Here is a 21,549-nt window from a genome sequence, read left to right on the forward strand (position 1 = left end):
CGCTGATGTCTCCGGTAAGAGGGGACTTATTTCCACAATTTTCTCACTAAAAACTGCCGATCGACATGTCATCGGGGTCCATGTTCGCTTGACCGCTCTGATCCATAGTAAAGCTTTACCTCTGGGAATTTTAAACAAGGAAACACCGGCTGTGTTTTTGTGGCTAAAGGCTAAAAGCTTCCCACCTCCATCTTTCTACTTTGACTTCTCCATTATTAATTGAACAAATCGCAAAAGATTCAGCAACACAGATGTCCAGAATACTGTGTAATTATGCGATGAAAAGAGACAACTTTTAGCCGTGTGTGGTGCTGCGCTAATATGTCCCCTCCAACCAATAATGTCACAAAAACGCTACATCATCCCGCAACGTTTTCAACAGGAAACTCCGCAGGAAATTTAAAATTGCAATTTAGTACACTAAATTGCCGGGGCGGCATAGCTCTGTTGGTAGAGTGGCCGTGCCAGCAACTTGAGGGTTGCAGGTTCGATTCCCGCTTCCGCCATCCTAGTCACTGCCGTTGTGTCCTTGGGCAAGACACTTTACCCACCTGCTCCCAGTGACACCCACACTGGTTTAAATGTAACTTAGATATTGGGTTTCACTATGTAAAGCGCTTTGAATCACTAGAGAAAAGCGCTATATAAATATAATTCACTATAAAGCCGCTGTATTGGCATGTGTTGCAATGTTAATATTTCATCATTGATATATAAGCTATCAGACTTCGTGGTCGGTAGTCGTGGGTTTTAGTAGGTCTTTAAGAGTGCTACAGATATTTTGCATGTAGCAAAATTGCAGACATTTCCCAACTGTCGAATCTCTTAACATCAAAGTAAAATACACTTAAAATACACTTGAACACATTTGAGAGAGCGGCAACAGTAGCAAGCCATGAGAAACAATCCAAAGAAAGGTGACACGTCTTGCTGAGAAACAGAACAGGAAGTGCATGAGATATGGTCATTTCTAAGGCATGTGGTGGCTCTTACCGCCCCCAGAGAGTGTTTGACTGGCAGACACCAGGCCAGCAGTCAATGAGGCTGGCAGCTTTAATGAATTCACGTCTTCTTCCACGCTGTCATATGGGCACTAATCTGGAAGTAGCAACATTTTCTGGTATAGAAAAGTCAAGTTGTTGTCCGTAAGACGTGGTGACCTTGTCTTGGAGCTTTAAGTCACAGCATAACTCACAAAACAACACCAACCCCAAACTAAATAGTGTTCTTGCTGCGCTGCCTCGGCCGTCCTGTAGCTCTTACAAACCCTGTTTCCATATGAGTTGGGAAATTGTTTTAGATGTAAATATAAACGGAATACAATGATTTGCAAATCCTTTTCAACCCATATTCAGCTGAATATGCTACAAAGACAACATATTTGATGTTCAAACTCATAAACGTTGTTGTTTTTTTGCAAATAATAATTAACTTAGAATTTCATGGCTGCAACATGTGCCAAAGTAGTTGGGAAAGGGCATGTTCACCACTGTGTTACATCACCTTTTCTTTTAACAACACTCAATAAACGTTTGGGAACTGAGGAAACTAATTATTGAACCTTTGAAAGTGGAATTCTTTCCCATTCTTGTTTTATGTAGAGCTTCAGTCGTTCAACAGTCCGGGGTCTCCGCTGTCGTATTTTACGCTTCATAATGCGGCAAACTTTTTCGATGAGAGACAGGTCTGGATTGCAGGCGGGCCAGGAAAGTACCTGCACTTTTTTTAACGAAGTCACGCTGTTGTAACACGTGCTGAATGTGACTTGGCATTGTCTTGCTGAAATAAGCAGGGGTGTCCATGAAAAAGGTGGCGCTTAGATGGCAGCATATGTTGCTCCAAAACCTGTATGTACCTTTCAGCATTAATAGTGCCTTCACAGATGTGTAAGTTACCCTTGCCTTGGGCACTAATACGCCCCCATACCATCACACATGCTAGCTTTTGAACTTTGCTTCGATAACAGTCTGGATGGGTCGCTTCCCCTTTGGTCCGGATGACACGATGTCAAATACTCCCAAAAACTATTTGAAATGTGGACTCGTCAGACCACAGAACACATTTCCACTTTGCATCAGTCCATCTTAGATGATCTCGGGCCCAGATAAACCAACGGCGTTTCTGGATGTTGTTGATAAATGGCTTTTGCTTTAATAGTCGAGCTTTAACTTGCACTTACAGATGTAGCGACGAACTGTATTTAGTGACAGTGGTTTTCTGAAGTGTTCCTGAGCCCATGTGGTGATATCCTTTAGAGATTGATGTCGGTATTTGATACAGTGCCGTCTGAGGGATCGAAGGTCACGGTCATTCAATGTTGGTTACGTGGAGTGATTTTTCCAGATTCTCAGAACCTTTTGATGATATTATGGACCATAGATGTTGAAATCACTAAATTTCTTGCAATTGCACTTTGAGAAACGTTGTTCTTAAACTGTTTGACTATTTGCTCACGCAGTTGTGGACAAAAGGGTGTACCTCGCCCCATCCTTTCTTCTGAAAGACTGAGCATTTTTTGGGAGGCTGTTTTTATACCCAATCATGGCACCCACCTGTTCGTAATTAGCCTGCACACCTGTGGGATGTTCCAAATAAGTGTTTGATGAGCATTCCTCAACTTTATCAGTATTTATTCCCACTTTTCCCAACTTCTTTGTCACGAGTTACTTGCATCAAATTCTAAAGTTAATGATTATTTGCCAAAAAAAAAAAAATGTTTATGAGTTTGATCATCAAATATGTTGTCTTTGTAGCATATTCAACTGAATATGGGTTGAAAATGATTTGCAAATCATTGTATTCTGTTTATATTTACATCTAACACAATTTCCCAACTCATATGGAAACAGGGTTTGTAAATTAGGCTGTGACAAACCACATGGGGATTACTAAAAGTCTGATCCAGAAACCAGCCCGCATTCACCCAAACATGAAATACTCCCGCAGTCAAAATCACCGTCCTCCCAGAAGGTTAGTCAGATGTTTAAATACTCTGCCAGGCTTTGCAAAGTCTTGGAATGTTTGATAGAAACTTCCAGCAGTCACCTGCTGACTTTAAAACCCATCAAAATCACACGCAGGGCAGTTGCTAAGGATTCTGGGCCGCCTGAAAGAATATCGGTGTGGGCCCTTCTACCCCATTCATTGCCTGTGTGTGTGTGTGTGGGGCGCTGTGGGCCCTTAGAATTGTCACTACCTTTCCCCCGGCACTGGTCACGATTAGAGAGTATTCACCTCTGTAAAGTCTTTCAGAGGAATCATTTCCTACCAAAAAGCTTCTGGTTCTGTGAGAAATGGAAATGTTTGTATCCGATGATTCATCACTGTCTGTCTGCCCGCCTACGGTGCAGCACTGTGTGGCCGTCAACATCCACAGCGCAGTTTGTTGCCATTGGAAACAAAAAGGCTGCAGAAGAATGGTCCTCTAGAAAAGCTGGTTCTGCTTTTTCTTGCTTGAGGCAAATTGTATTTATATAAATGGTGGGGGATTAGAGCCATCAATCCATAGAAAAAAATGACGGAAAGGGACGGTTGTCTCTCCGGCGTTCGGTGCTGAGTCTAGTGCCGATCATAGTGATGGTTCGATTGACTTACTGTACGTCACCATTTTTCACTCCTGAGTTGAAGCTGAGTGCTGGTCTTTTAGTTTGAGCCATGAGAGGTGACTACTAGGGGTGTAACGGTACGTGTATTTGTATTGAACCGTTTCGGTACGGGGGTTCCGGCTCAGTGCGGAGGAGTACCGAACGAGTTCCACACGAACATATGAAGTAGCCGCCTATGCTAAAGTCCTAACAAGCTGTTCCGCTTCGTTCTGCCTCTGTCTCCTGCACAGCACCCAGCATTGTCCCACCCACACAACCATCTGATTGGTTACAACAGAAGCTGTAACAGCCAATCAGCAGTGCGTATTCAGAGCACATGTAGCCAGCGCTTCAGCGTCGAGCAGATAGGTGTTTAGCAGGGGAGCAGCGGACTCTCCCCAAATTATACTAAACACTTCCAAGTCAACTACTTTCTAAACATCACTATGAGCCCGTTGACCTTATAGAAACAAACTGCAGCTCAGCTCACTCGCAGTCCTGGCTTTAGGTGAAGGCTAGTTAGCTTTTAGCGTAACGTTAGCTCATTTCGCGGTGTGTGTGTTACGGACAGTTTTGAGGTGTGTTGAAGCAGCAAAAAAGGACATTGTGTTAAATGAAGAGTTTCCGTCTCTGATAGTGTATATAATAATGTTAGTGCATCATAAAGCCTACATGAACTCCATGGTGTTCAAGGATGAATAGTCTCTCCTATTGCTATTGTACTATTTTTCAGCTATAGTTACATTAATCATTAGTAATGTAGCAGCCTAATTTTGAATGGCAGGGTCCCTGCTATCACATGTTGCTACAAATATAACATTTACATAATAAAAAATCAACTACAGGCTTCCCCAATGCTGTAATAAATTAAGCATGATGAGTTGACTTGAAACTGTTTAATGTTGCACTTTTTATATGTAGAAGAAAAGTTGTCATGTTATTTAATCAAAGCAACAACTTGAGGCAGTTTAATGTGGATTAACGTGGGCAGAATTATTAGAGTGTTCCCAATGTTAAAAGGATCAAGCCATTGTTTACAAATTTGGTTAAGTAAATAACCCAAAAATTTATATTTTGTTGTTTTCTTACTGTACGGAAAATGAACCAAATCGTGACCTCTAAACCGAGGTACGTACCGAACCGAAATTTTTGTGTACAGTTACACCCCTAAACGGTACACAAAAAATTCGGTTCGGTACGTACCTCGATTTAGAGGTCACGGTTCGGTTCATTTTCCGTACAGTAAGAAAACATAAAATTTTGGGTCATTTATTGACCAAATTTGCACAATCGTCCACCAAAAATATTTTTCTTAGTGAAATATTTGATGTGCGGTAATCAGAACCTTGGATAGGTCAATAATTCAAAATAATATTGATTTTGATTCAATATTATGTTTTGAGCAATGACAGTTTGAAAGAAAAAACAGCTTTTATTTTATTAGTCAACATTGCAACTTCTTCTAAATTACATTTAACTTTTAAGCTTTTTTATTTCATTTTTGTGATGTTTTTGTTTATTTTAATAATATTTTTAGAATGTGCTGTGGGCCTTTAAAACATTAGCTGTGGGCCGCAAATGGCCTCCGGGGCACACTTTTGACAAGCCCTGCTATTGATAATAAAAAATAAAATCTGATAAATCTATGGGTAAAAAGCAGAGCCTGGCCACGCATGCGCGTTTATCATAACTCTCTCCCTCTCTCTTTTTCTGCCCCTCCCTCACGAATGCATAATTTGTTTTGTTTTTAACCCCGAACGTACATTGAAAATACACGCAACTCTAACTTAAAATGCCGGACATTTGAGGCATTTAAGAAACTCCACCCGGACAGCCCCGCAAAAGAGGACATACCCGGTGAAAAGAGGAGGCCCGGTCGCTGCTAGCATGCGGTGTGTTGTGCCTCGGTGTGCATTGTTTACACAACGTGCGGTATGCTACTTAATATGTGCCGTGTGGAAACTCGTTCGGTACACCTCCGAACCGAAACCCCCGTATCGAAATGGTTCAATACGAATACACGTACCGTTACACCCCTACTGACTACTCTTCATGATTTTGGCATCGATAAATCGTCACGTCTTAAGCCATGGTCCACATCCTATCACGAGGGAGTGATTTAATTGAATCTGTTATGATGCATCTCAAAAATGACTGTTTTAGCCTCTGTAGAAACCCCCCAACTTGTAACTGTTCAACACACCGCAGTGTTTACGACTTCTCCAGATTTCCATCCGATGTCCTTGAATAAGTTGGCATGTTCTTGCGCTATTTTCCCGGGAACACAGTGATTTTTCCAGCTTGAGCCAGTCTCTCAATGATCTGGGCTTCGAAGTCTGCATCGTGGACCCCCGTTTTTCGGAACTCCCCAGCATAACGGTTCTGCTCCCAGTAGTGGTGCCAGTTTCCACGACCGTCTGCCCCGAAGCCAAACACGTTCACCTGTAGGAGAGTTGGCAATGGAAGAATTTGAGGATTTTCTGAACGAGAAGACATTGAAGTTACCGGATGTGGAAGTTATTCACTGACCTCATCGCAGACGTGCAGCGCGAAGAAGAGCACTAGCATGCCCGTGGACGGGTAGCGACCGTGATGCCTGGTCCAGTGATCGTGGATGTATTTGAAGAATGCTGGGTTAAAAATTTGAACCTGTAAATAGACCAGAAGAAAATATTTGAAGAACTCAACATTTTGTAGTAGGCTCGACTTGGGCTAGATTGCCTCTCGTCCTTGGCCTCCACCCACACTGAGCATTCGTCTTTCAACACGTTTGCTTGTCTCATCACTTTTCTACTGCTGTATTAGGGCTGGGCGATATGGCCTTTTTTTAATAACTCAATATTTTTAGGCCATATCGCGATATACAGTGGGGCAAAAAAGTATTTAGTCAGCCACGGATTGTGCAAGTTCTCTCACTTAAAATGATGACAGAGGTCTGTAATTTTCATCGTAGGTACACTTCAACTGTGAGAGACAGAATGTGAAAAAAAAATCCAGGAGTTCACATTGTAGAAATTTCAAATAATGTATTTGTAAATTATGGTGGAAAATAAGTATTCGGTCAACCATTGAAAGCTCTCACTGATGGAAGGAGGTTTTGGCTCAAAATCTCACGATACATGGCCCTATTCATTCTTTCCTTAACACGGATCAATCGTCCTGTCCCCTTAGCAGAAAAACAGCCCCAAAGCATGTTTCCACCCCCATGCTTCACAGTAGGTTTGGTGTTCTTGGGATGCAACTCAGTATTTTTCTTCCTCTAAACACGACAAGTTGAGTTTATACCAAAAAGTTATATTTTGGTCTCATCTGACCACGTGACATCCTCCCAATCCTCTGCTGTGTCATCCATGTATCCATTTTGGTATAAACTCAACTCGTCGTGTTTGGAGGAAGAAGAATACTGAGTTGCATCCCAAGAACACCATACCTACTGTGAAGCATGGGGGTGAAAACATCATGCTTTGGGGCTGTTTATCTGCTAAGGGGACAGGACGATTGATCCTACTCCGCTGTCGGCCCGTCGGCTCCGCCTCTCCACAATGACATATCAAAACAACACTAAATTAAAATTCACTTTTTGTACAGAACACCACTACAATAGCTAAAAAAAAAACAAAGTGCACTTTTGTGCAAGATATCACACAAGATATTTCAATCACTGTCAAATAAAAATGAGCTGCATAATAGGAAATCTAATAGCAGTGCTGCTACTTTTTATAGCAACGCTTTTGCTGCATAATTGTTCGACATATTCCCGCTTGAAGCTAAACCACCGCCTGACGATGGACCCTGTGCTGTTTTTCTTGGGAATTAATTCTTCCTTCATTTGTTACCAGATTGGCAGCTTATTTCGCTCGTATTACCACTCGCACCACTCCACTAGCATCACGGCTAATGTTACCATGTCGCTACCTCTCTGCTCGGGGAGGGCGTGTGATGTTGCACATGTGACGTATGTAACGAGGTGCGCTTGTTTTTATGTCTCTGTGAAGAGGAGAGACAAGAAAAGCCTGTAGTGTAATGTCCGCAACTAAAAGCAACTGCGCGAGAACATATACTCGAATATCACGATATAGTCATTTTCTATATCACACAGAGACAAAACCGGGATATATCGACTATATCGATATATCGCCCAGGCCTAGTAGCTATCATAATGATGATGGGCTAAGTAGCGGTGGCATGAATAATGTCTTCAATCAGCACAGTAATTGGTGTCAAGGCTTGGCGAACATGCCGCAAAATTGACTTTTGGAGTATTTATAGTCTTAAGTCTTTTGTTTCTACTTTGAAATGTGCTGTAATCATTACGTACTTGCAGGGATTGCATTCCAGTCATTCTCTGACTTGGCTATGTTGAGTGAGTGAAAGTGCGTGGGCATGTAATCCTTCCATGCTTTTGCAGGTTTGATTATGCTGCGCTTCTCCTGAAGTCTTCTTCAACACTGACTATTTCATTATTTGTAATACTTATGCTGAAGTGTGAATGGTTGTTTGTGTATACTGCTTTGTACTGGAGACCAGTTCAGGGTCTAGAAAGTCACTTAATCATGCAGGTATGCATTTATGCTGGCACTATTACATCATTTTCTAGTAATATCGCAATAAAATGTTCCTATTAATAGGATTTTATGATAGTAGCCAGGTACTGTATGCTAACGTAACACATTAACAGTTATTTAGCTTCATAGTATAATATATAATAGGATGCATCAACATAAAAAGCAAGTTACCAGTAAACAAGATCACCAAGTTCCTGAAATCATTCCAAATCACTAACACCATTTTATTATCCTCTCCGTCAAACACGAGTAGGGATAGGCACCGAAACCCGGTGTTATAAGGGCACTGTGCCAACATTGTTAGTAACCAGACCAGAAAAAGAAGAAACTTTCGGTGCATCATTTTGGTGCCCTTTGTAATATTGTACATGTACCGACAGCCATCAGACTGTATCATGCATATGTTCCGTTTTGACTGTACTTAAATGTATAATAGACTGTATTTAGATTAGATTAGATAGTACTTTATTTATTCCGTCAGGAGAGTTCCTTCAGGAAAATCAAAATTTTCAGCACAATCCCATTCAAGATCAGACAAACATTACAGGGAGACAGAACAGGATCACTGACGGGTCTGCCGGCTTCCAGCGCCCCTTACAAAAAAAGATGAGATACAGGTAAACAAGGGGGGGGGAAGTAAAAATAGAAGATTAAAATAAAATTAAAAAATCGGTCTTAGCCTGGGCCCTGGATAGGAGGTGCAGACTGAGGCCAATGGGGAAAAAAAACAAAAAAACCAACTCATAGCCATGGTACACATCCCTCTTCCATGTGTGTAAGAGGGAAACATCAAAGAACACAGAAGACATTAAAGACATTAAAGCAACAGATACAACCAGACACTTCTACATACAGCTATGAATAAAAAGTAAAAGAAACATATCCACTGTGGTGGCCTCTGCGGTGTTCCACGCCATCGTCCGCTGTATTTATATTATTCACATGTGAATAATATAAATAGTCTATTATACAGCATTATTCACATGTGAATAATATAAATACAGTCTATTATACAGCATTATTCACATGTGAATAATATAAATACAGTCTATTATACAGCATTATTCACATGTGAATAATATAATATACAGCATTATTCACATGTGAATAATGCTGTATAATAGACTGTATTTATATTATTCACATGTATAATGCTGTATATTATATTATTCACATGTGAATAATGCTGTATAATAGACTGTATTTATATTATTCACATGTGAATAATGCTGTATAATAGACTATATTATTTACATGTGTATAATAGACTGTATTTATATTATTCACATGTGAATAATGCTGTATAATAGACTGTATTTATATTATTCACATGTGAATAATGCTGTATAATAGACTGTATTTATATTATTTACATGTGAATAATGTTGTATAATAGACTGTATTTATATTATTCACATGTTAATGCTGTATATTATTTACATTATTCACAGGTGAATAATGTTGTATAATACTGTATTTATGTTATTCACTTGTGACTAATGCTGTATAATAGACTGTATTTATGTTATTCACTTGTGAATATTGCTTTGTAATAGGCTGTATTTATGTTATTCACTTGTGAATAATGCTGTATAAAAGACTGCATTTATATTATTCAAATGTGAATAATGCTGTATAATAAACTGTATTTATATTATTCACATGTGAATAATGCTGTATAATAGACTGTATTTATATTATTCACTTGTGAATAATGCAGTATAATAGACTGTATTTATGTTATTCACTTGTGAATAATGCTGTATAAAAGACTGCATTTATATTATTCAAATGTGAATAATGCTGTATAATAGACTGTATCTATATTATTCACATGTGAATAATACTGTATAATAGACTATCTACATTATTCACATGTGAATAATGCTGTATAATAGACTGTATTTATATTATTCACTTGTGAATAATGCAGCATAATAGACTGTATTTATGTTATTCACTTGTGAATAATGCTGTATAATAGACTGTATTTACATGATTCACATGTGAATAATGCTGTATAATAGACTGTATTTATATTATTCACATGTGAATGATGCTGTATAATAGGCTGTATTTATGTTATTCACTTGTGAATAATGCTGTATAAAAGACTGCATGTATATTATTCAAATGTGAATAATGCTGTATAATAGACTGTATTTATATTATTCACATGTGAATAATGCTGTATAATAGACTGTATTTATATTATTAACATGTGAATAATGCTGTATAATAGACTATTTACATTATTCACATGTGAATAATGCTGTATAGTAGACTGAATGTATATTATTCACATGTGAATAATGCTGTATAACAGACTGTATTTATATTATTCACTTGTGAATAATGCAGTATAATAGACTGTATTTATGTTATTCACTTGTGAATAATGTTTTATAATAGACTGTTTTTATATTATTCACATGTGAATAATGCTGTATAATAGACTGTATTCATGTTATTCACATGTAAAAAATACCTAAATGTTTGTCTATTGTGAGCGAACTGTGGTGCTGAATTTCCCCCAGGGATCAATAAAGTACTTTCTATTCTATTCTAAGTATGTAATGTGGTGTCTCAAAAGAAGCACAATGAGTCCAATGCTTATTTTTAAAATTGTATTGCTGACCTTAACATGCTAACAACAACTTCTTCTTAATTCTATGACGTTTTCTTCTCAATCTGGTCCCAATACAGTGGGACCTAATCGACTTCCGTGTGCCACGGCGGGGTCGCATGTTAATACGCGGATCGTTTTCCCAGGATGCAGACGGAACTCCAGAGGGCAGCGTGCAGGTACGACAATGGTTTATTTACCATAAATCAGTCAGGAAACATAAATCAAACAGAAAAGAATGCCAATAGCAGGGAAAGCTATGGCAAAGCTTAGTCCAAAAACAGGAATCGTTGGAACGTGGACCCCGACTTAAACAAGTTGAAAAACTTATTCGGGTGTTACCATTTAGTGGTCAAATGTACGGAATATGTACTGTACTGTGCAATCTACTAATAAAAGTTTCAATCAATCAATCAATCAAAATTCATTAAAGTAAACAAAACTTGTTGCATAGAGCAAACTAGACAGCCGGACTGATTGTGGCAAAAAGCAGGAATAAGTAGCTCTCTGATTAGTGCCCGGGAGCAGGTGAGCGCCCCGAACACTAATCAGAGGCAGGTGACAATAATCAGCACCCATGGCAACCAATAACACACAAATCCAGAACTACAGAACTAAGGGAGCCTTTAACTAAACAAAAACATGATCCGGGCAACAGATCATGACACTGTGGGCACTGTTGGCCAAGACTTGATGAGTTGGCCTCCGTACGTTTTGCATGAATGGAAAAAGTGACAAAGAAGCTTTACAATCAGCATAAACAGGTTGTCGTTAAAAAATGGCCCAATATAAATAAAATACTCTCAAGTCCTGTTTACAGATTATGAAACTATTTTTGTCACGTCTATGGGGTCATGTTTGGTTTTTTGGACATTCAGTTCTTGTTCCTGCACTTCCTTGTTTTTCTTATTTCGATAGCAACTCATTAGTTTTCACCTAGCCCTCATGTCACGCCCCTGTCTTCATGTGTCACACCTGTTTGTAATTATCATGTCTATTATTTAAACCGGAAGTTGCCAGGAAGTCAGCCTGGCGACTTTTCATATTCATCAACTGCCTTCATGCCATGCCATTGCTGTATTATCATTCTGTCCATGCCACGAAAGTTTTTGGTTTTTTAGGTCACAGTTATTGAGTTTTTTGTATTTCATGCCTTGGTTCTAGTTTTTGTTGTTAGTAGTCAAGTTTGTTCTCCGCCATTGTGCGCGCCATTTGTTTGCCTTTTTGTTAGTTATAGTGTTTAAAAATAAACATGTACTTACATTCACGTCCGGCTCATGCCAATTTTCCTTTGCGTCAGAAAAACAATCCAAGTCCTAGTCCTGACAGTTTTACCCTTTTAATATTAAAACCTTCGGAGGTTTTGGTCTCCGTAAAGAATGAACCAGATGGTGAGCAATGATTAATAAGGCTTGGGGCCTACATCCTACAAATCTATATTGTTGACCGCACTTCGAAAAACACTGTAAAATGATGTCTGTGCTGAGGCGAATATATGCACTGTGAAGACGCCACATGGTGAGGATTAGTTGCGAGTTTTTTTATTGTCACGGATTAAAGCAGAAGTAGATTAGTTAAAACAATGGGATGGTTTCTAATCTAACCGTCATCCTTTTGTCAACAATGTTGACATTATTGTTTTTGTATGTGTGCGTAGGCATTTCTGTTTGTTGTGTCAATGAGCAAGTAGCTACAAATAATGACTTACCTTGTCTTTATCCACACGGAGGAACTGCTTCACTGGAGCGTAGGTACTAAAGAAGAGACGTGTTTAATTAGCATTTGTCAATCGGATTGGCGACTTGTCTGAACTGTACGCTGTTCTTACAATCGGATCTGGCCGCTGGACAGCGCGCTGGTGATCCAAAGCAGATCCAGAGTTTTAAAAGGAACCAGGACAAAGCTGACGTTGGCCGCCAGGTTCTTGGCGCTCTCCGGGTACATGAAGTGGTGAGTGGTGTGGCTGCCGGCGTCTTCCTCGTAACCCACCGTCGGGGCTAAGTTTATTCTAAGTGTGAGAGGGGAGCAAAGTCAGTAGGTTAATATTATCCTTTTTTACATAGTATTCTTTTTCAAAATGTTGAGTTGATCATTTAACATGTTTGATCTTGGGTTCGATCCTGCGCTCGGGATCTTTCTGTGTGGAGTTTGCATGTTCTACCCCGTGACTGAATAGAATAGAATAGAATGGACTTTATTGTCATTATATTTGCATATAAACGAGATTAAAGACTCCAACTTAAGGTGCGGTTGTGGGAACAAATATGGGGTGAAATAAATAACACAAAAGGTAATAAAGGAAACAACAAACAATTGAAATAAATAGACTACTATCCAATAAAAATAAGCAATCCTGTACCATATACAAAACACTATAGAAATACAAAATACCGTACAATATACAGAACAAAAAAAGAGTACCGAAGTAATAAATAACAATCAGTATTGCACTCGAAGAGTAGTATTGCACAGTAAGGTATTAGGGCAGGATATTGTACAGGGGTGAATTATTATTATTATAAGTTAAAGTTCAACATGGTGACAGCTCTGGGAAAGAAGTTGTCTCTGAGCCTGTTTGTCCTGGCTCTGATGCACCTGTAGTGCCTGCCTGATGATAGCAGGTCAAACAGGTGGTAGCCAGGGTGTGTGCTGACTTTGGTGATGTTTTTTGCTGTCTTGAGGCAGCGGGAGTCGTGTAAATCCTTCAGGGAGGGCAGGGGACAGCCAATGATTTTTTGTGCCGACTTTATGACCCTCTGAATCACCTGTTTGTCTGCTTCAGTGCAGCTGGCGTACCACGCTGTTATGCAGTACGTCAGCAAGCTCTTGACAGCCGAGCGATAGAAGGTCACCATCAGTTGTCTCTCCAGTCTGTTCTTCCTCAGCACCCTCTGACTGCGTGGGTTCCCTCCGGGTACTCCGGCTTCCTCCCACTTCCAAAGACATGCACCTGGGGATAAGTTGATTGGCAACACTAAATTGGCCCTAGTGTGTGAATGTGAGTGTGAATGTTGTCTGTCTATCTGTGTTGGCCCTGTGATGAGGTGGCAACTTGTCCAGTTTTCTACACCGCCTTCCACCCGAATGAAGCTGAGATAGGCTCCGGCAACCCCACGACCCCCAAGCGGTAGAAAATGGATGGGTGGATGGAAATAAAACCTTCATTATTTCTAGAGATGTCCGATAATGGCTTTTTTGTCGTTTTTGTGTTTTGTTTTACAATATTACGCAAAACCAAATTTTCTTACCTTCTGGTACCTGCTGATGTGTATTCGAGATCTGCATACAGTAAGTCATGAAATTTGCGCTCATAAGCCACTATAGTCCGTACCGATGACAGTCGATAAGCTTCTTCTTTTTCACTATCTTCTTGTTATAGGACATTCGCCCTCTGCTGTTGCCATTTCCAATATAAAGTAGCGTAAAGTTCTAACTAGAGATGTCCGATAACGGCTTTTTTGCCGATTTTCTGATATTGTCCAATTCTTTATTACCGATTCCGATATCAACCGATGCCGATCTATACGGTTGTGGAATTAACACATTATTATGCCTAATTTTGTTGTGATACCCCGCTGGATGCATTAAACAATGTAACAAGGTTTTTCAAAATAAATCAACTCAAGTTATGGAAAAGAAAATGCCAACATGGCACTGCCATATTTATTATTGAAGTCACAAAGTGCATTATTATTTTTAACATGCCTTAAAACAGCAACTTGGAATTTGGGACATGCTCTCCCTGAGGAGGTTGAGGTGGGCGGGGTTGGGGTAAGGGGTAGCGGGGGGTGTATATTGTAGTGTCCCGGAAGAGTTAGTGCTGCAAGGGATTCTGGGTATTTGTTCTGTTCTGTTTATGTTGTGTTACGGTGCGGATGTTCTCCCAAAATGTGGTTGGAATTCTTGTTTGGTGTGGGTTCACAGTGTGGCACATATTTGTAACAGTGTTAAAGCTGTTTATACGGCCACCCTCAGTGTGCTTCTTGGGACTTTATTTCTGTTTTCCTAAAATGTGTTTGGTTGAGCTTTTTCCTGACATTTTTTCTTGTTATATTCATACACGCGTTGCATAGCAGTTCGGACTGCCCACCTGTTCTGGGGTCATGGGGTTTTTAAAGGTTAAGAACAATAGTACAGTAATTCATTTATTTATATATGCAGCTTATTGCTTTTTTTTAATCATGCACTACCATGAGCTAATGCAACGGAATTTTGTTCTTATCTGTACTGTAAAGTTCAAATTTGAATGACAATAAAACGTAAGTCTAAGTAGTCGAGGCTGCTGTCTTCTATGGATCAGTTTACTTTTGGTAAATGCAGGATTCTTCTACAAAAGAATGACCTCTGTCAGTGTGCCAGGCGCATCAATACTGAATATAAAACAGGCAAAATCTTTTGTCTCCTTTTAATGCACCAAATCAATTCACCAAAGTCAGACTAAAAGTGAGATTCCTGGCTGTGAAATGTGTTGAATAATGATGAAGGCAATAATGTCACACTGATCTGCTCATATTTAGACAGTGAGCAGAATCAGTAATCATGCCATTAGGACAAGGTCATTGCAAGCAGGGACTGAACAATGTCCAAGAAATGATCACGGTATCAGCATGTCATCTTGTTGCATTACAATACGTCGCAGATGAAACAGACCACAGTGAACAAAGCGGTTGTTTGTGAGATGTTTTTTGTTGAAAAATCTAATTTAAAAAATGCAAACGTCTAAGTGATTATTTTAGAGCTCATTGATTTAGCAGTAAGAAACATATATTAAACTTTTTTGACTCGCCCTTTGTATACCCGCCCATAAAGTACGTTTCACAACACATCTTAAAATACGTTTGAGCATGCTGTTGCTAAAGAAGGCTCCAAAACAACAAGGGTGCCAGCTTGCCACATAGGTAGTAGGGCTGCGAATCTTTGGGTGTCCCACGATTCGATTCAAATCGATTTTCAATTTAACACAATTCTCGATTCAAACATTTTTTCACGATTTAAAAGGATTCTGTATTCATTCAATACATACGATTTCAGCAGGATCTACCCCGGTCTGCTGACATGCTAGCAGAGTAGTAGATTTAAAAAAAAAAAAAAGCTTTTATAATTGTAAAGGACAATGTTTTATCAACTGATTGCAATAATGTAAATTTGTTTTAACTATTAAATGAACCAAAAATATGACTTATTTTATCTTTGTGAAAACATTGGACACAGTGTGTTGTCAAGCTTATGAGATGCGATGCAAGTGTAAGCCACTGTGACACTATTGTTCTTTTTTTTATAAATGTCTAATGATAATGTCAATGAGGGATTTTTAATCACTGCTATGCTGAAATTATAACTAATATTGATACTGTTGTTGATAATATTCTTTTTTGTTTCACTACTTTTGGTTTGTTCTGTGTCGTGTTTGTCTCCTCTCAATTGCTCTGTTTATTGCAGTTCTGAGTGTTGCTGGGTCAGGTTTGGTTTTGGAATTGGATTGCATTGTTATGATATTGCTGTGTATTGTTTTTTTGGATTAATAAAAAAATTAAAATTAAAATTAAAAATGACAATTGCACAACGTGAGAATCGCGATTAAAATTCGAATCGATTTTTTCCCACACCCCTAGTAAGTAGGTCTTTATTGTCATTGCAACAAGTACAAGAACATTTTTGTTTACAACACAAACCCGGTCAAGATTAGACAAACAGTGTAAGGGTTACAGAACAGGAACGCTGATGGGTCGCAACGAGGCGCCTTTTAAAAGATGGGAAAAGGTAAAACGCTGGGGAAGAAGATGAGTAAAAAATATGATCCAGACTGGGCTCCTAAAGGGGCCTAGTCTGGAGTGGGAGAAAAACCTCCGTGCAATGCACACAAAAACACGTTACATTTAATCACGACAAACTCGCAACAGAGGGGCGGGGAGTTGGGGCCCTGGAAGGCAACTGCTGCTTTGAAACCCCGCCAACCAACCATCACCCCAAGGCGAAAAAGCAGTGGTAAAGGCGTGAGGTGGGGGTGGGGGGTCAAAAGCGTCTATTATTGAGGTGTCCTCGGGGGTGTTTTCAGAACAGCCTGTTCCTGTTGTTCAAAGCGTCAAAGCCATTCGAGGGAGTCAAATCGTAGATTAGGATGTTTGTTTTTCTCGAGCAGACAAAAAACAATGACTTGTCTGTTCTATTCGTCCATGCTGGATGCTCTCAACCATTGCGACGAACAGCCTTTGGGCTCCTTGAGTGGGTGCCATTGTCTTCCGAATTTGACGATACACCAGAGCAGTGGTTCTCAAATGGGGGTACGCGTACCCCTGGGGGTACTTGAACGTATGCCAACGGGTATGTGAGATTTTAAAAAAATATTCTAAAAATATCAACAATTCATAAATCCTTTATACATATATTTATTGAATAATACTTCAACAAAATATGAATGTAAGTTCATAAACGGTGAAAATAAATGCAACAATGTTTTTTTGTGGACATGTTCCATAAATATTGATGTTAAAGATTTGTTTTTTAGTGAAGAAATGTTTAGAATTAAGTTGATGAATCCAGATGGATATCTATTACAATCCCCAAAGAGGGCACTTTAAGTTGATGATTACTTCTATGTGTAGAAATCTTTATTCATAATTGAACCACTTGTTTATTTTTCAACAAGTTTTTAGCTATTTTTATATCTTTTTTTCCAAATAGTTCAAGAAAAAACACTACAAATGAGCAATATTTTGCACTGTTATACAATTTAATAAATCAGAAACTGATGACATAGTGCTGTATTTTACTTCTTTATCTCTTTTTTTTCAACCAAAAATGCTTTGCTCTGATTAGGGGGTACTTCAATTAAAAAAAAATGTTCACAGGGGGTACATCACTGAAAAAAGGTTGAGAACCACTGCACCAGAACAATGCCCAGCCCAATCAGCAAGTGCCCCGCGATCACGGTTCCAAATAGGTAGATGTCTTCCATGTCCTTGATGGAAAGGACTGAGAAGCACATGATTCTCCATTTGTCCCAGGAGTCTCTCACATATCCCGCAGCAATGGTTCCATCAGACGGCACTATATAAAAAACTGACATCAATCTCTAAAGGATATCACCACATGGGCTCAGGTACCCTTCAGAAAACCACAGTCACTAAATACAGTTTGTCGCTACATCTGTAAGTGCAAGTTAAAGCTCTACTATGCAAAGCGAAAGCCATTTATCAACAACATCCAGAAACACCGCCAGCTTCTCTGGGCCCGAGATCATCTAAGATGGACTGATGCAAAGTGGAAAAGTGTTCTGTGGTCTGACGAGTCCACATTTCTAATTATATTTGGAAACAGAGGACGTGGTATCCTCGGGAACAAAGAGGAAAAGAACCACCCAGATTGTTATAGGCGCAAAGCCAGCATCTGTGATGGTATTGGGGTGTATTAGTGCCCAAGGCATGGGTAATTTACACATCTGCGAAGGAACCATTAATGCTGAAAGGTACATACAGGTTTTGGAGCAACATATGTTGTCATCCAAGCAACGTTATCATGGAAGCCCCTGCTTATTTCAGCAAGACAGTGCCACACCACATGTTACAACAGCGTGGCTTCATAGTAAAAGAGTGTGAGTACTAGACTGGACTGCCTGTTGTCCAGACCTGTCTCCCATTGAAAATTTTGAAGCCTAAAATACGACAACAGAGACCCTGGACTGTTGAACAACTTAAGCTGTACATCAAGCAAGAATGGGAAAGAATTCCACTTTCAAAGCTTTAACAATTAGTTTCCTTAGTTCCCAAATGTTTATTGAGTGTTGTTAAAAGAAAAGGTGATGTAACACAGTGGTGAACATGCCCTTTCCCAACTACTTTGGCACCTGTTGTAGCCATGAAATTCTAAGTTAATTACTATTTGCAAAAAAAAAAATAAAGTGTATAAGTTTGAACATCAAATATGTTGTCTTTGTAGCATATTCAACTGAATATGGGTTGAAAAGGATTTGCAAATCATTGTATTCCGTTTATATTTACATCTAACACAATTTCCCAACTCATAGGAACGGGGTTTGTAGCCTAATTGACAGATTTTGAACAACAAACTGGAATGAGTCAATGCTTTAATTGACTGTGTGAAAGGGGTTCCTGTCAAGGTGGTTAACTTGCAAGGTTTTGTGGATACTATGTTGTTCGGCACAATCCTGCTGCCAAACAAAACAACAACCAAAATAAACTTAACAGCCAAAATGGTAGAGTTGCTCTTGGCACAACGCAACAGAGGCGATAGATTAAGTCCAAAGGATTTATTTTTTATATCCGTGCGAGCAATATAATTCAACTTCTTAGGATTGTTGACCTCCCAAGAAGCCCGTGACCCCCTCTGCCAACCGTTTGCATCCAGGAGCGTATGAAATGTTAGGATTAAATATAGCATTAGGTGCACATCTGTTTAGTTTTCGTCTTTCAGCCGTGATGTAACTTTGATGACACATGTCGTGCTGAGTGATAAGAGTATCGTGCTCCTTCCTGACGCCCTCCAGCACATCTGCCGCCTTCTTTCCCTCCGCCTTAGTCTTCATCTCTCTCTTCCCCCATCCACATCTTTTCGTCTCTCACCTCATGACGTAGTTGTGTTCGTCGATGGTGGTCCCATATGCAGCCCCGCGCAGGTTTCCGGAGTTCCCCACCACGGCGCACCGCAGGCATCGTGCCGGATCCCAGGAGCCGTACGGAGATCTTCCGGGAATCACCTTTGACAGAACATCATTAACACAAATATGAGCTTTCATTAGCAGGCAGAGACAATATACACTTGAAGAGTTTGATATTACATTACATTGGTAGTTTTTTTAATTGGAATTTCAGGAAGTTCATTGCAATCCAGGGAATTTCCCAGCAGCCAAGTAACAGGAAGGGTTTCTCACATTGAACACAGATTTTGACTTGCATACTAAAAAAACTTTACAAACACTGAAATGAAACACAAACTCACTTCATTGTGAATAGTTATATACTGTAAATGACATTTTTTATTTCCCACCATTTTGTTCATAATTGTATGTGTGTGTGTATATATATATATATATATATATATATAAGTCTTGATTGGATTATCCAGAGAATAGTGCTCGATACCGTGGTAGAGCGCAATATGTAGGTGTGGGAAGTAGTCTTGTGATTTTTCCCACACCTACATATAAATATATATATATATATATATATATATATATATATATATATATATATGTATGTATGTATATATATATATATATATATATATATATATATATATATATGTGTGTATGTTAGGTGTGTAAAGGTACGTGTATTTGTATTGAACCGTTTCGATTTGGCACGCGGGCGTACCGAACGAGTTTGGAAGCAGAAGTCTTTACAAGCTGCTCTGCTTTCTGCCTCTGTCTGAGCACCCAGCATTGTCCCGCCCACACAACCATCTGATTGGTTACATACAAAGCCAATCAGCAGTGCGTATTCAGAGCGATGTAGTCAATGCTTTAGCGTCGAGCAAAGATATTCGTTTAGAAGGGGAGCAGCGGGCTCTACCCTAATTATACTAAACACTTCCCAGTCACAACTATTACTGAAATCACCTTTTTGACCTTTTAGAAACTTAAACTGCAGCTCAGCTTGCTCACAGTATAGGCTTGAGGTGAAGGCTAATTAGCTTTTAGCGTAACATTGGCTCATTTTGCTGTGTGTTTGTGTGTGTGCGTGCGTGCGTGTGTGTGTGTTAGGGGCAGCAAAGCCCTGTCTGTCTGTCTGTTATTTCATTGAACTCCATTGTGTTTAGGAGTGAATAGTCTCTCCTATTTCTATTGAACTATTTTTCAGCTATAGTTACATTAATCATTAGTAATGTAGCAGCCTAGTTTTGAATAGCAGGGTCCCTGCTATCACATGTTGATAAAAATACAACATTTACATAATACAAGTCAACTACAGGCTTCCCAAATGCTGTAATGAATTAAGCATGATGAGTTGACATTAAACAGTTTCAATGGAAACTGTTTAATGTTGCACTTTTTATATGTAGAAGAAAAGTTTTTTCATTTTATTTAATCAAAGCAACAACTTGAGGCAGTTTAATGTGGATTAACGTGGGCAGAATTATTATAGTGTTCACAATGTTAAAAGGATAAAGCCATTGTTCACAAATTTGGTAAATAAATAACCCAAAAATTTATATTTTGTTGTTTTCTTACTGTACCGAAAATGAACCGAACCGGGACCTCTAAACTGAGGTACGTACCGAACCGAAATTTTTGTGTACCGTTACACCCCTAATGTGTATATATATATATATATGTATATGTATATATATATATATATATATATATATATATATATATACAAACCCCGTTTCCATATGAGTTGGGAAATTGTGTTAGATGTAAATATAAACGGAATACAATGATTTGCAAATCCTTTTCAACCCGTATTCAATTGAATGCACTACAAAAGCAAGATATTTGATGTTCAATCTCATAAACTTTATTTTTTTTTGCAAATAATAATCAACTTAGAATTTCATGGGGGCAACACGTGCCAGAGTAGTTGGGAAAGGGCATGTTCACCACTGTGTTACATCATCTTTTCTTTTAACAACACTCAATAAACATTTGGGAACTGAGGAAACTAATTGTTGAAGCTTTGAAAGTGGAAATTTTTCCCATTCTTGTTTTATGTAGAGCTTCAGTCGTTCAACAGTCCGGGGTCTCAGCTGTCGTATTTTACGCTTCATAATGCGCCACACATTTTCGATGGGAGAAAGGTCTGGACTGCAGTCGGGC

At 39.1% G+C, this 21,549-nt stretch overlaps 1 protein-coding gene across 1 annotated transcript in view; it reads right to left on the reverse strand.

Annotated features, from left to right (window-relative positions):
- Window positions 1-4,780: 4,780 nt before the first annotated feature.
- The window catches only part of st3gal2 (ST3 beta-galactoside alpha-2,3-sialyltransferase 2), a 46,713-nt gene continuing 29,944 nt past the window's right edge, over window positions 4,781-21,549 (reverse strand). The window contains exons 5-9 of the mRNA XM_061918048.1: window positions 19,355-19,488; window positions 12,604-12,783; window positions 12,484-12,529; window positions 6,114-6,233; window positions 4,781-6,026 (exon numbers count right to left, since the gene is read on the reverse strand). Coding sequence (XP_061774032.1) covers window positions 5,853-6,026; window positions 6,114-6,233; window positions 12,484-12,529; window positions 12,604-12,783; window positions 19,355-19,488 — 654 coding nt within the window. The 3' untranslated portion in view covers window positions 4,781-5,852. The remainder of the gene's footprint in view (window positions 6,027-6,113; window positions 6,234-12,483; window positions 12,530-12,603; window positions 12,784-19,354; window positions 19,489-21,549) is intronic.

Source organism: Nerophis ophidion, linkage group LG12, assembly GCF_033978795.1.
Source record: "Nerophis ophidion isolate RoL-2023_Sa linkage group LG12, RoL_Noph_v1.0, whole genome shotgun sequence".
Classification (NCBI taxonomy): domain Eukaryota; kingdom Metazoa; phylum Chordata; class Actinopteri; order Syngnathiformes; family Syngnathidae; genus Nerophis; species Nerophis ophidion.